Source organism: Anolis sagrei, chromosome 3 (genome assembly GCF_037176765.1).
Source record: "Anolis sagrei isolate rAnoSag1 chromosome 3, rAnoSag1.mat, whole genome shotgun sequence".
Taxonomy (NCBI): domain Eukaryota; kingdom Metazoa; phylum Chordata; class Lepidosauria; order Squamata; family Dactyloidae; genus Anolis; species Anolis sagrei.
The window spans coordinates 193,640,027-193,654,631 of NC_090023.1; the positions used below are offsets into that span (position 1 = coordinate 193,640,027).

The 14,605-nt window shown below is 36.8% G+C and overlaps 1 protein-coding gene across 3 annotated transcripts in view; it reads right to left on the reverse strand.

Moving 5' to 3' along the window:
* Positions 1-14,605, reverse strand: part of MGMT (O-6-methylguanine-DNA methyltransferase) — a 228,357-nt gene that overhangs the window by 173,067 nt on the left and 40,685 nt on the right. For all 3 annotated transcript variants that reach the window (XM_067465787.1, XM_067465786.1, XM_067465785.1), the window contains exon 3: positions 9,259-9,389. In XM_067465787.1, coding sequence (XP_067321888.1) covers positions 9,259-9,389 — 131 coding nt within the window. The remainder of the gene's footprint in view (positions 1-9,258; positions 9,390-14,605) is intronic.

The window sequence follows — 14,605 nt, forward strand, 5'->3', positions numbered from 1 at the left end:
CGCCACAATCCCGGTGCTTTGATATTGTATACTCATCCCTTGCCAATAAAAATCCACACTACTATAAATGTATTATATTTTAAGATGACACGGGAATACATTTTTCTTCAATGATATTACTTATTTAAATATGTCTTGCTTTATCAGGGTGGGGTTTCATACCATAAAAAGCATTAAATTGCTTCTTTAAATACAGTATACAGAAATCCATCATGTCAAAATCAAACCATGGTTACTGGGACTAAATGCTTGGAAGAAGAGCCAATTTTAACTTCATGCAAAATGAGGTAAAGGTTGGTGACAAGTACTCCTACAAGGAGAATGTATTCCACAGCTGGGGTGCTGCAACAGAGGAAGTCCTTTCTCATGGAGACGCAGTGTACAGTTCCCACTGGTAGGTCACAGAGGACAACATCCCCAGGAGGCCTAAATGCTCTGGCAGACATGCTTAAGACCTAAGCTGTTTGGAGTACTGTATGTCATCACCTTCTATCTGGCAGTGGGAAGACATGAAAATGGGTGTAAACCATGTCTCCTCTTGGAGGTGTTAAATAGGCAAGCACCACAACCAAGATATAAAACTCCTCTCTATTTTTGGTCTCTAGAGGAATGAGGATATTTTAGTTCACCAGTGTAGTGCTGTGGGATGGAAATGGCTGCACCAGTGAGAAGAACAGAGTTGGGTCCACCTCTGCACTCTTTACTGGGGAGGTAACAGTTGTGTTAGGAGATGATAGATGTGGCTGAAAGTTGGGATAGGTTTTTTTTTTTGCGGGGGGGGGGGGTACTTTTGGTTAGATTGATATAAGTTACCCCATCCTGTTAAGTATTAAGTTACAGTAGTCCTGTTTAGGAATATATATGGTAATTGCCATGGTTGAGGGATGCCTGGAAGCAACATGTCTTTTAGCGTAAGTTGATTTCCTCCATTTTTTGTTTGATTTGGTTTTCAGTACCTATTTATGGAAGACTTAAGGTTTATTCTTATAGACCAATATTCATTTTGAGAGACCTTGTAGGGGATAAACTGCATCCAATTCTTATGCCATTATACGAATAACAATAGCAACTTCATTTATAACCCGCCTATCTCTTTATTATGTTTACTCTACGTGCAATAGATTACAAAGAGAACAAAAACATATGTCTCCAAAGCAGAAACTTTATGTTGGTATCCAAATTATTATTAGTAGTATCTGATTGCTCTCAATATAACAATACTGGCAAATGAGTGTGATGACATTACTGAAATACCTCCTGTTTAATATACCTTGATAGTTTTCATCCTTTCAGTCATAGTCTATGTGAAAAATATTCACAATGGCCTGACTACATAGTAATCCATGTGATACTATAGTGACTCACATAAAACAGGGTGGGCAAAGACTAGTCTATAAGCAGTATGCCATTTCCACGGTTGCCTTTGTGGCCTCCAGAGGTAAAACAGTCATCCATTTTCATCACTGTTCTTCCATTCAACCCCCTCCCCCATTAACATTTTAGGTCCAGAAAAGCCCCCTTTAAAAAAAGTAGCAAAGAAGAAGTCACTTCCAATTATTTAATTTTTTTCCCTGGACCTAAGATGTCCAATCCTCTGCCCCAAAGATGGTGAAAATACTTCCACATTTCCCGAGCCTAGAGGGTGTCAGCAACTCCTATTTTTTAATTTGTATTTTTTGTGATGGGGTAAGATGCAGAGGGTATGGCCCTCTAAGATATCTTGGAAAATAATTTAGTCTTCAAGTTCTCACAGTTGCCCATTCCTGACACAAAGGAAAAATGTGAAAGCCACTGACCTAAACATTAGCTCAGTATAGACAAAAGTGATCAAGTTATTTCCATTTGAGACTAGTCACAACTGGTGTTAAATGGGTTAGCATTCTTCCTCTTACACTACCTTTGGAAAGCTTTCCACATTGTCTTTACATCCTCTGTAACAACAGATTCAAGTGGCTGCTCCTCAGATTAGACATGAAACACAGTCACATAAAAAAGGTCGAAATTCTTATGCACTTAGGCTAAAGTCCTTGCTATACAAAAATGTTTAGGGATCTGTAAATTAAAAGAAAATGTGTTGTATTTTTTAAATCCTCACAATTCGGTTGTAGAACGTTAAATTGAAATCCTTTGTTAACTTGGCGGCTGGGATTTATAAAGGCTCTTTTCAGATTTTTCTCCAAAAATGGAAAAGAATTTCCTACAATGCCAAGAACTGCCTTTTGCATTGCATCATGTGCTATGATGACAACTTCCACCATCTCCAGATAGTTTGACACGTCGTAACCTCATGTTACTCAGTAGAAAATGTCAGTACATTTCCATGGCACCAGAAAGAGTGTGGACCATCTAGAACAGTGGTTCTCACAGAAATCCCAGCACTTTACCAGCTGTTAGGTTTTCTGGGAGTTGAAGACCAAAACATCTGGGGACCCACAGGTTGAGAACCACTGATCTAGAAGAAATCCAAAGCACTAGATACTTTGTGCCAGGCCTAGAGAATTCTTTTGGGAGTTAATATGCTTTCTGCCTCAATGCATGGCAGAATGAACTGAGTATTCTAGCCAGCTCCGTCTAGAGTGGGTAATCTGATCAGCATAAAGTGGTACAAAAGACTCAAGTAAACCATGTCATCTTTCACTTATAAAAACGTGAACTTACAAGTCTTAGCAATGCCCACTTGTGTTAATGGTATTCTCTCTCCTCACCTGTTCAAAATAACATATAAATGTAGGCATGTATAACAAAAGCATAATTTATGGGATGCAGATATACAATAAACAGACAACTCTAAATATATAGAAAACTGTCAACAAATTTGGGCAAATCTGCAGTCTGATATCCCTCATGTGTGCTATTTGGAGGGCCCTAAAATGATTGGGAAGCTTTTCTCTCTCTCAGATTTTTGAAATTGTGCTGAGTTTAATAAAAAAAAACCTCCAGCAAAAGTTGTGTTTTTCCCACACTTGGATCATCTAGCTATAAGTATAAACAATCCTACAGTTATCACCTGAAAAGCCATCAGGAGAGAAAAAAACTAGACCAGTTTATTTTTAATAAAAGGAGGATCACAGTATATAATAACTCTTTCTGCCATATCCATTGAATCTACTGAAACAGAGATTGATGTCTGGTTATTTCTAGCAGGGGGAAGCAATATTTCTCCAAAACACACACTTTTGGTATTCGGTTGCATTCAGAGAAAAGTAACAGGCCACTCCCTTCCTATTTACTACACAGATGCTACTTTTTAACACCTAAGCTATTGGTTTAAAGAAAGATCACTAGCATTAGAAGACTTTATAAATACAGCTTTGGAAAATGACACATTTTATTGTTATCAACTATTCTAAAAAACTGTTACATTTTTCAAAGTCCTACATAAGAAGCTAGAAGTCAGAATATTAAGATATCAAAAATTGATGTTGACTAAGCAATACGGAGAAACCGGAGAAGTTCTTTATAAAACCCTGTAAACACTACATAAGACACCTTAGCAATATATACCCTTCTCCAGTTAATTCATCATTCTAACTGGAGATCATATGTTGATACAGAATTACAAGCAATAAAGATGCTTGTTGTCAATGTGTTTATCAAGATTTAAAAGAATGTTAAAGAATACCATAGTAGAATTTAATATTCAAAAGTTACATTCACATATACATGCAAGTTATTATGCTAATGTTTCACTATTCTACTAAAACATTGACATAGCATACATGGGAGAAAACTATCTTACCTTCAGAAGCAGGTGGCTGTGCGAAAAAGAATGATTCAAGCTCTCACACAGGAAACTTAACAAGTCAGTAGAAATATGGCAAAATTCAATTTTCAGTTCAAATCAGATGAGACCCACAGAATAAATGGAATTTGTTAAGTCAACACTTATATGAGTCCCATTAGAGGTCCTATCTAAGTTTAATTTATTTTATTTTCTTCTTTTTGGAAATGGAAATTTCTATAACTTTTTGGAAATGGATAATCAGAATCTTTTGGGAAAACCAGGGAATCCCATGAGAAGAGTTCAACACTTGCTTGAGCCAACCTTCTCCTTAGTGGTAAATATCCACCAGCATTCATACAAGGCAATTAGGTTTCTCAGCTATTAAACCGATATACCCAGATATCTTTTGAACTGTTAGGGACAAAGATATGCCAATGCACAAAAACAACACACATATATAGCAGAGTTTGAGAAGTGTTTCTATTCAGTTGTCCAAAAATGTCTCCTCTCCCTGAAAACATCTTGGTTGAAATCATGCTCTCAAGAGATCAAAACTAAAGTAGACTTCTTTGAAATAACATAGTAGATTTACTCACAAACTTCATGAATTCAGCATGCAGATACTTTGATTATAAGTCCAGTTACAGATAGGATTTGAAGTAGTTTCTCTGTGCAGATAACACAGGACATCTTTGTTATAATCAACAGTCCAAAGTCTAAAGCAGGGATCCTCAAACTTTTTAAACAGAGGGCCAGGTCACAGTCCCTCAAACTGTTGGAGGGCCGGATTATAATTTGAAAAAAAAGCATAAATAAATTCTGCACACTGCACATATCATATTTGTAGTGCAAAAAACACTTAAAAACAATACAATAATTAAATGAAGAACAATTTTAACAAATATGAACTTATTAGTATTTCAATCGGAAGTATGGGCCTGCTTTTGGGTGATGAGATAGGATTGTAGTAGTTGTTGTGTGCTTTCAGATTGTTTCAGACTTAGGTTGACTCTGACCGAGGGCCGGATAAATGACCTTGGAGGGCCGTATCTGGCCCCCGGGCCTTAGTTTGAGGACCCCTGGTCTAAAGCATCTCTCTAGTCTGAGAGTTTAATAGAGTCTCTGTATAGTCTGAAGCATTCTGCTTCTACTGACTTCTAAAAGTATATTGTTCTACTGGCATCTAAATTATACTGCTTTAAAAATGGAGTCTGAGTCCCAAATAATCCCAGGATCTGACCACAAGGTCTGCAGCCCCTCCCACAATCTTTAGCCTACTGCTTTTCATGGGGGTGAGGAAATCCTTGGGCCTCCACACAGCCCTATATCCCAGAATATCAAGGCAGAAAATCCCAAATTATCTGAGTGTGGACTCAGATAATCCAGTTCAAAGCAGATATTGTGGGATTTTCTGCCTTGATATTCTAGGATACAGGGCTCTGTGAAAGGGCCCTTAGAGACAAAAACTCATTATTTCTGGATTGATTTTGTATTTTTTTTAAATGAAGGGGGATAAAAGTATGAAGAGAAAGATAATCAGAAGAAAAACAACACAACACACCATTAAATATTGTAGTGCAATGTGCTCCTACACAAACCCACTACTATGTTTCCATCTTCCAACAGCCAATCAGCATCCTTTGCCCCTTGATCATGCTCATTAGATTATATGGGAATTTTTAAAAGTTTTTTTTTTGTTAGATGGTGCTAAACTTGACAGAGGTATGAAAAGGCTGAAGACTTCACCACACTAGTTCTCAATAGAATAAATTCCACAAAGCTGAGTATTTGGTGCGAATAAACTTAAAAGTTTTCTCGCTACCTCAGTGAGCCATTCCATGCTCATTGTTCTGACCACTTTTACTATGTGCATAAAGACATCTTCAAAGCAAATCAATGTTTGCTTCACTTGTAGGAGGTTTAGTTGATGTTCATTCACGAGTGCTGAAGACTCCCTTGTGTCAGAAACAAGAAGGCTTGGAGTGAGAGCTTTCTAAATGCTTCATCTACTCCAACCAGCTAGGGAGGGCAAGATGACTTTCTGGAAGAAGGCACAGGATAAGAAGATTTAAAAGTAATAACATGGATTCCATCAGGAGCAAGCACTGCAAGACTTATAATCCCTTGGTCATTAAAACACACCACACACACTGAAGAGTCTGCTCTGCTACTGACTTGCTGAAATGAAAAGTGATTTCTCGGGACAAAGGAACACACAACCTTCATTGATTTTAATGCAATGTTGCTATTTTGAAATTGAAATATTATAAAAAAGCAAATTGTATTAAAACACTTTGAAATATGTCTTTACTTGTTGTAAGATGATTTCAGTATTGTACTATTAAAAAACCTCATATTTTGTTACTGATTGAAGTAACTGGCTGAAAACTGTTTTATTGCAGTGAATATCACCATAATACAAAAACCGATCTTTAAAAAACTGACAAATATCCGCACAATGACTTCACTGTATGGCAGTACTATTGTACCAGCTGTGATCACAGTGTTCATTAGAAAAGACAACAATTCTGGGTAAAGTGTTAGTAGGAGAAGTGGATGATAGCTATTATAGATGAACTGAGTCAATCATGGTAGGAATGATTCCGAGTTTGCAAGGTCTGATCAGGGCTGTTGATTATCACGATTCATAGAGGTCTCTGATATATAGAGTGGAAATAAGTCAAAGACAATTAATAACAAAGTGATCAGAAATCTCTAATTCAAATAGATGAAGTGGAAGACACCTGGCCTGTATTTCTTATCAAAATATCTTATTGATATTTGCACAGGAAGACAGGGATGAGTTTACGCATGCAAACAGAAAATACCTACTTCTAGACAAGCTCTTTCAGTGATATCTTTTGTAATCATGAAGCACATATTGTCCTGATCAGTTGGCAAAAGAAAAAGATCAGCAAAGTGGACATGTTATGGCATAGTAAATGGGTAAGAAATGGGTTAATATTGATGGTGTTACAAGATGTTCCACAACCTTTGCAATTTTTCTTCGTTCGTATATTCTGGGACTCCTCAAACTCTATCCCAACCATCTTTTGACAGGTGAGAGCTTATTCTGCTCAACTGCTTGCCTCTTTCTGCTGCACTCCAAAGTAAGGAATAAAAGGTGAAGAGTATTCAAGATTGTAAGGAAACTACAGCTATAAATATTGGCCTGAAGGGAACAACATGAACAAAGTTCCTTAATTTCTAGGAAGGGCCCCATATTGTTACAAACTTTCTCTGGGGCTCAATATTTGGAACTTCTCTTTCACAAAGCGCATCACAGATCTGCTCAAATGATCCTAACACACAGCTTAAGTACTAAGGTTATAAAATATGTAACATATACTACTTGTAACATGAAGCACTATGCAAAATACCTCCACCACTACAGAACACAAACATTTATAACCACACTTGTATTCATTACAATTCTGCCTGACAGGAATCCATTACTTTTTTTTATAGGTTGTATGTGCTTTCCAATTTCCTTATTACATTGTTTACTAGACAATGTTTAAAAGAAAAGAAAGGGAGACACTCTGTTTTGTTTTGTTCTGTCAAAGATAATAAGCCTCGATATTTTAACAACACTTTTCTATCCATGATAAGATGAGATTAAACATTATATTTCAACCTGGGCATTTACAAATAGCTTTACATTTTAAGTTTTTTTTTTCCTGTAACAAAGATACAGCAGAATACTTTTTAAATAACAGAAGTTGCCTTACGAAATAAAGTATCTCCATAAATAATAAATTATGTGTTCTTGGGCCCTCAGTGAAATAGGCTGTAAATAGTTCTATTTAACATTTACTCTTATTTAACAATTACTTTACTAATTATGTACAATATTTACAAAATTAGGTTACAGTGGTAAGTTGATAAATCCATTCATCAAGTTAAAATGTTTTGATCAATTCATAATAAAGCTCACTACATTCTGATTCCTAAGATGAAGACACATTCCACATGAAGACACTATCTAGCCCAGTCACTAAATTGGATGGTACTCTAGTACCTACAGTCAACAGTTTAGCACCTATGGTGTAAGTATGCCATTTGGCAGACATAACTCTCATCCCCTAAGAGAAGGGAATTACAACAAGAAGAGACTTACGAGGAACAGTAAGTTCCATCATTTTTCACATCAAGGTCCTAGCCACTGCTGCATGGTATATTTTAGGGGTGTACAAAATGGCACAGAATCCGTTCTGTTTTTGAGTGCCCCCCTTCTATTTTTGGGAAGATTCTTCCCAAAGCAAAACTCAGGGTTAAGAATTAGAAATCCAATTCCTAATCTCCCGGAATCTTCCTGGAAACAAAACCAGGGGCACCCAAAATTCGAAACAAAAACATAACGGATTCACACACCGCTAATATATATTACTTAATATCAAGGTTGGCTCCATAATTACATTCAGTAGGTCTCTTCCTATAGCAGGTTCTCTTCACACAGGAAGAAAGAAATCCATCATTAAAACTAATGTTGTTGGGAGAGACATTTTCTTTTCTGTGACTCAATTACAATTAGTAAAACGCAGATAAATAACACTTTTTTCCTCACAAGGACTGTTTTATGCAGGTTTAGTCAACTCATTAAAATATGTGCACTTGACTGGAATGAGTTCATTCCTTTTTAAATTCCCTGTAAACCAACATAACAGAAGAAATTGCAAAATATATTGGTTTGCTCTTTGTCCACAAAAGAAACATACTTGTGATCAATAAGCCAAATTCTGCTATGGTATTGCATAAGAAAGCTAGATAAAAAAGAAAAGTTACTAGTTCCCACATCATACAAAGTCATGGTACCATGGAGAAAATCACAATTAAGATAATTACATTTAAATGCCAGATAGCCATGTGATGGTCTGTAATGGTGTTGGAACTGGGAGAAAATCCTACCCTTGGCTATTAGATGATGATGATGAAAACAGGAAGAAGTAATGATGGAAATAATATTATCAAGCATGCAGATGTTCACTAGTGCAATTCTGTGATTTATAAAAACCACTCGTCTTCACCAGTGATTCACAAAGCCAATCCATAGTAGTCAACCAAAACACTTTATTCCTTACATTATAGCCTGTTGTTCTTCTCCATAACACAGCAAAAGGTGGCCCATCCCTATCCAGTCATGATTTTAAGAGGGCATGATCTTTCAGCTGACTCTTCACTGAAATTTAGTTAGGTACAGCACAATTACAGCACTATTTACCTTGCCCTTGGCCACATTTGCCAAATAAAAGATGCATTCACCAATACTGAGTAGATATGTAGACTTTGCATCAAAACTCCATAGTGAAAACCATCCTAAACACTTTTACGATCAGTGACAAAGTCTGGCAAACATTAATTGCTTGTTTGCAGGCCACCTTGCCTTCTAAGGAGTAGATTTTTACTGTTGTGCTTATCAAAAATTAAAATACTATTTCAGTTGCAAAACAACAGCAGTACATCATGTAAACATTTGATCATTAGTTATACAAATGAATGCATGGCAAAAATAACCATGGGAACTAAAGTCTTACCCAGACAGAGGCATGGCATCTTTTTGAATGTGTATTTCATGCACTCCCACCTTGCAGCCCAGTATCTCAATTCTTCCTAGAGGACTACCCAGAACCACAGACATCTTCTTACACATGTCTTCAGAAGGAATCTGTGCAAACCATAAACAAAGAAATAAAAAAAAGATTGTTAGGTCATCTATATTTCTCAGAAATTTTTGGTTATTTATTTATTTATTTATTTACTATACTTGTATACCGCCTTTCTCAGCCTTATCGGCGACTCAAATTAAAGCAGATTTAATCTTTTTTCTGAATAGGGAAAAGAGAATTTGGCTTAATGAAAAGATCTCTTATGTACAACTGTCATTACTAAAAGAAAAATGTATTTATATTTCCATGCATTCCTTTACATTTATTCTGTGAAATGTTTAAGCTGTTTAGTACTCTTTAATTAAGCTTTAAAGATAACACAAATAAATCATTCACTCATAATATAATTTACATAAGAAGAGAAAGAGTTAATAAACAAATATTTCAGCTAAATGTTCAGAATGAAAGTCTACTTCCTAAGGTATAACCCCATCTGGAAGTCACATATCTGGGTCAATGGGCCCATCCACTATTGGCATCTCTGTCCTGTCTAGATTGATCTTCACTTTATTCTCCCTGATGCATTCAATTACTCATCTGAAGCAGACACTGGATTGCAAACAAACTATCCAAAATAAGTTCTGCTCACTGTTATAAAAATACGCTGCACAGACCGCAAAGAGATCCTAGTACATTCAAAATGGTCAAGTTGTCTCTATCTCATAGAATAGATCACTTTGGTGAAGATTCCATCATAGACCAGACAACAATAGATTTGGATAATCCATTATGTGGCCAAAATACAAAAAAAGTCTACTATCTAGATTTTAAAAAGGACAAACTTGAATTGCCCCATATATAAGAGAAACAAGAAAAGCATTTACTAGCAATTGTTTTATTATTTCTTAAGACTCTTTAGTAAAATGACTAATTAATAATAACCAATCTGGGATCTAGGAATCAATATGCCAAGATCAAGTAAGCCTGTATTAAGGCTCATACTTCCAAGTAGTGTCTACATCTTGGGGCATCAATGAAAACTCATCTAATGAACCAGATTGTAGTGGAAACTCCATTTGCTTCAGTGAAAGCCTCTGTCCTTTAAAGCTAGTTTATTTTAGGTTGGATCGACACTGCTATATAATGCAGTTTCAAAATGAAGATTAACTGTATTGAACTGGATTGTACGGCAGTGTAGATCAATTCAAAGACTACACCCCAGCAACCCACAGAAAGTGTGACTGTCCCAAGGACACCTTATTGGTTTCCATAGTTGAGCAGGGGTCCTAGTCCAAAACTCAAGCCACTTAACACCATGCTAGTTGTTGTTGTTGTTGTTCAATCGCTCAGTCACTTCTGACTCTTCGTGACCTCATGGACCAGCCCACGCCAGAGCTCCCTGTCGGCTGTCACCACTCCCAGCTCCTTCAGAGTCAAGCCAGTCACTTCAAGGATGCCATCCATCCATCTAGCCCTTGGTCACCCCCTCTTCCTTTTTCCTTCCATTTTCCCCAGCATCATTGTCTTCTCTAAGCTTTCCTGTCTTCTCATTATGTGGCCAAAATACTTCATTTTTGCCTCTAATATCCTTCCCTGAAGTGAGTAGTCAGGCTTTATTTCCTGAAGTATGGACTGGTTGGATCTTCTCGCGGTCCAAGGCACTCTCAGAACTTTCCTCAAACACCACAGTTCAAAAACCATGCTAGTTATTAGACTCTTAATTACTTGGAAGGAAGATAGACTCCTTATGGAATAATTCAACCCCCCTTCTAATATCTCTGCATAAGTACCCATTTGAAAACAACTATGAGCAGACATGATCAACCTATACCCTCATCATTTCATTCAGTTAAATTAAGTCAAGCTTTTCATGCTCAATAATACATAGACTATGTCTTGGCTGTTTGCACTGAATGAATTTTAGGGGATGATCATCCATTCTGGCATTAAAGGAATGGCTTGAAAGTTCTAAGAGAGGAATTCCTAAATTTGTCTAGCCATGAACTTGGAAAGTTACTGGTTAAAAGTAATTCTCGGTATTTCATTACCAAAGAGTATTTCATTACCATTGTTCTGTTGTGCACCTCCAAGTCATTTTCAAGTTAAGGTGACCCTATGACACAATTTTCATAGCAAGACATGTTCAGAAGAGATTTGCCTTTGTCCTCCTTGTGCGTGGAGAGAGTGTGACTTGTCCAAGGTCAACTAGTGGGTTTCTATGGCTGAATAGGGATTCAAATCCTGGTTTCTAGAGTCATAGCCCAATTACTACACTATGCTGGATCTCATCATTATTGCTATGTTTTAAACGTTTTAAAATTTTGTAACTTGTCACACTGATTGATAGTTATCTTTACCTCCCTTTCATTACTTTTTCTAAACACATGCATATACACATTGGAATGACTTAAAGCATGAAAAATTTGAAAAACTTACTTGCTATACAAGCTCTTCTACCAAATTTGCATTGTTTCCACTTACTGTGTCACTTTAGAAAAGTGATTTTCTTATTCCCTTCCTAAAAGAGTAACATATAGTAAAGGTAAAGGTTTCCCCGACTCTGGGGTGTGGTGCTAATCTCCATTGCTAAGCCAAAGAGCTGGCATTTTCCCTAGACACCTCCAAGATCATATAGCCCACATGACTGCATGGAGCACCGCTACCTCCCTGCCGGAGCGGTGCCTATTGATCAACTCACATTTGCATGTTTTCAAAATATTAGGTTGGCAGAAGCTGGGGCTAACAGCAGGAGCTCACACTGCTCTCCAGATTCAAACCGGCAACATTTCAGTCACCAAGTCAGCTGCTCAGCGCTTTAACTCACTCTGCCACCGGGGGCCCAGAGTAATATATAGGTAACTATTTTATGCATAACTCTTCGTCCAGCTCAACCCTTCCTTGTACATCTTCACCATACCTCCTCCATACAATATCAAGCTATTTATCATTAGCCTGTGTTAGACACAACTGAAGTTAATCAGAGTGAAGATATCAGCAAATATCATCAGCAATTAAGAAAAAATACTTGGCAGCAGAGTAATAACATAATTATCCACCTAGTAAAATTAATTACACAGAAAAATTGATTAAATTATGAAACAACATAAAAACTCTAAGACAGATAATCATAAGGCTAAGTGAGAACTAAAGAAACTCAAAGCAAATCCATTGGCACACATTAGACAAATCTACTGACCCACACATAAGTACATACGGTATATGAAACATAAAATTCATGTTTAGACTCAAGTGCATTCTCCAAGATGTCTCATTATGTACAAACATGAAAATGCAATTATTCCAAAATCCAAAAGAAGCTAAAATCCAAAACACTTTTGGTTACGATCATACATGTTCACACATGACCGGACTCCAAAACAAACTTGCTTCCAGATGCACCAAAGGAGTGCTACAATACCCCGTCCAATATGCCCTCTGATATATTACACAGTACAAATATTTTTTTAAGCATGTGAAATAAATCCTTATGATTCTGGCTTCTTTTCCCAGTATAAATATTCTAACTTGGAAAGACGCTAGAGTTTGCATAACTGGATTTCACAGCAATTACACAACAGCCAATATTTTGAACGCTGTAATGATTAAATGGAAGTGTGGCATACCCTTAAGGGCATTTCTCTTGGCTTCACATACTGTTGAAATTACAAAGCCAGTATGGCATGCCCAGGGTCTGGTGGCAACTATATTCAATTCCTGATCCGCAGCCTGACAGAAAGGGCGATCCTAATCACATGCTGCCTTTAAGATCAAGCTTAATTTTGAATGAATTTACCAGAAGCTAGGGAAATGGTTGGTTTTAATTGGGCATAGAAAAGAAATTGATTTTCATGGCTATTTGCAGATCAATTGAAAAATGAAATGAATTTTGTTTCATCCTCCCTTTTAACCTGAATAGGTATTTAAATAATAATGATCTGAACTAACTTATCAGGATTTCTCTGTGCTAACAGCAGAAGCAGTAAAGTCTGCTCTGTAGTAGTCATAAATCAACCTCTATCATTGCATACTTATTTTAAAAATCTTGGCATTAATTCTTGTCAGTATCACAATTCAATTTAGTCTACTGAGAGTCAGACATGGCTTTTACTAGAGTCAATTATGTTGCACAGAGACCAGAGAGACCACATTGATCAGCCTGCCCAAACATGGTGTTCTCTAGATCACATCTGGTGGGTACCACAATGAAGAACACTATCAGAGATCTTTTGGGCCAGGGACAACTAAGTTCAAATCTCAGAAGAGTTTCACTAATTTATCACCGATAAAGTAAAAACAATCATTTCGTCTTACAAAACTGTTATGGTAGGTGTATGAGAACTACTGGTAGTTCTCCTATTTTCTATCCACAACTTATTGTGGTTCAAGGCATATTTACCATATTAAAAAAGCAACAACAAATAGACACCTAACACAGTTAAAAACCATCAATTGTAAATAGGTGCCAATTAGTTTCCGGGCAAAGTTCACAAGGTGTTGGTTATTAGCTATATGGTATTAACCTATATGAGTTGGATCCAGATTACCTGTAGTATCACCTTCTCCTGCATATTCCGCCTTGTACACTCAGGTCCTCTGGGGACTTTTACCTCAATCAAAAGTTTATGAACTCTACTGCTGTTTATATCCATTTCACAGATAGATCTCCAAGCCTGAGCATTTGTGACCAATGCCAGGGTTTTTTGTTTTTGGTCCAAACTGGAGATCAAATCCAATTGTTTAACATACTGAATGAATGCAGGGAGTTTGTGCATCTACAGGTAGGTCATATGAAACACACTTAAAACACATGAAATGAAAAGTAACGATTTGGGATGTCGGGGCATTGGTAGTACATACATTTATGTTGCAGTATGAAAGTATGATACAACAAGTGTGCTATTCAATCAAATAATGTGGAAAGGCATGTCTGGTATCTTGTTTTTATCAAATTCACGAATTGACACTTTTTAGCTACCATCACACAAGGCAGAGACGTGTCTTACTCCTGAGCACTGTCAACAGTATACTAACCCTTGCAACATAAAACAAAATAATTTTACAGCTACCAACTAGACACAGCACTGCAGAGTGACAGTTTGTCATGAAGCAGTAAGGACTGTGGCAGTATGGTGTTGAGCACAAATGTCAGTTTTTAAACTGTTATGTCTTGGCAAGCATCAGCTTAAAATGTGTCATGCCATCCCAGAAACTCACTCTCTGTCGCACACTAAAGTTAGCTTAATCCTGCCATCATTTAGCAAATTTGCAACCTGTT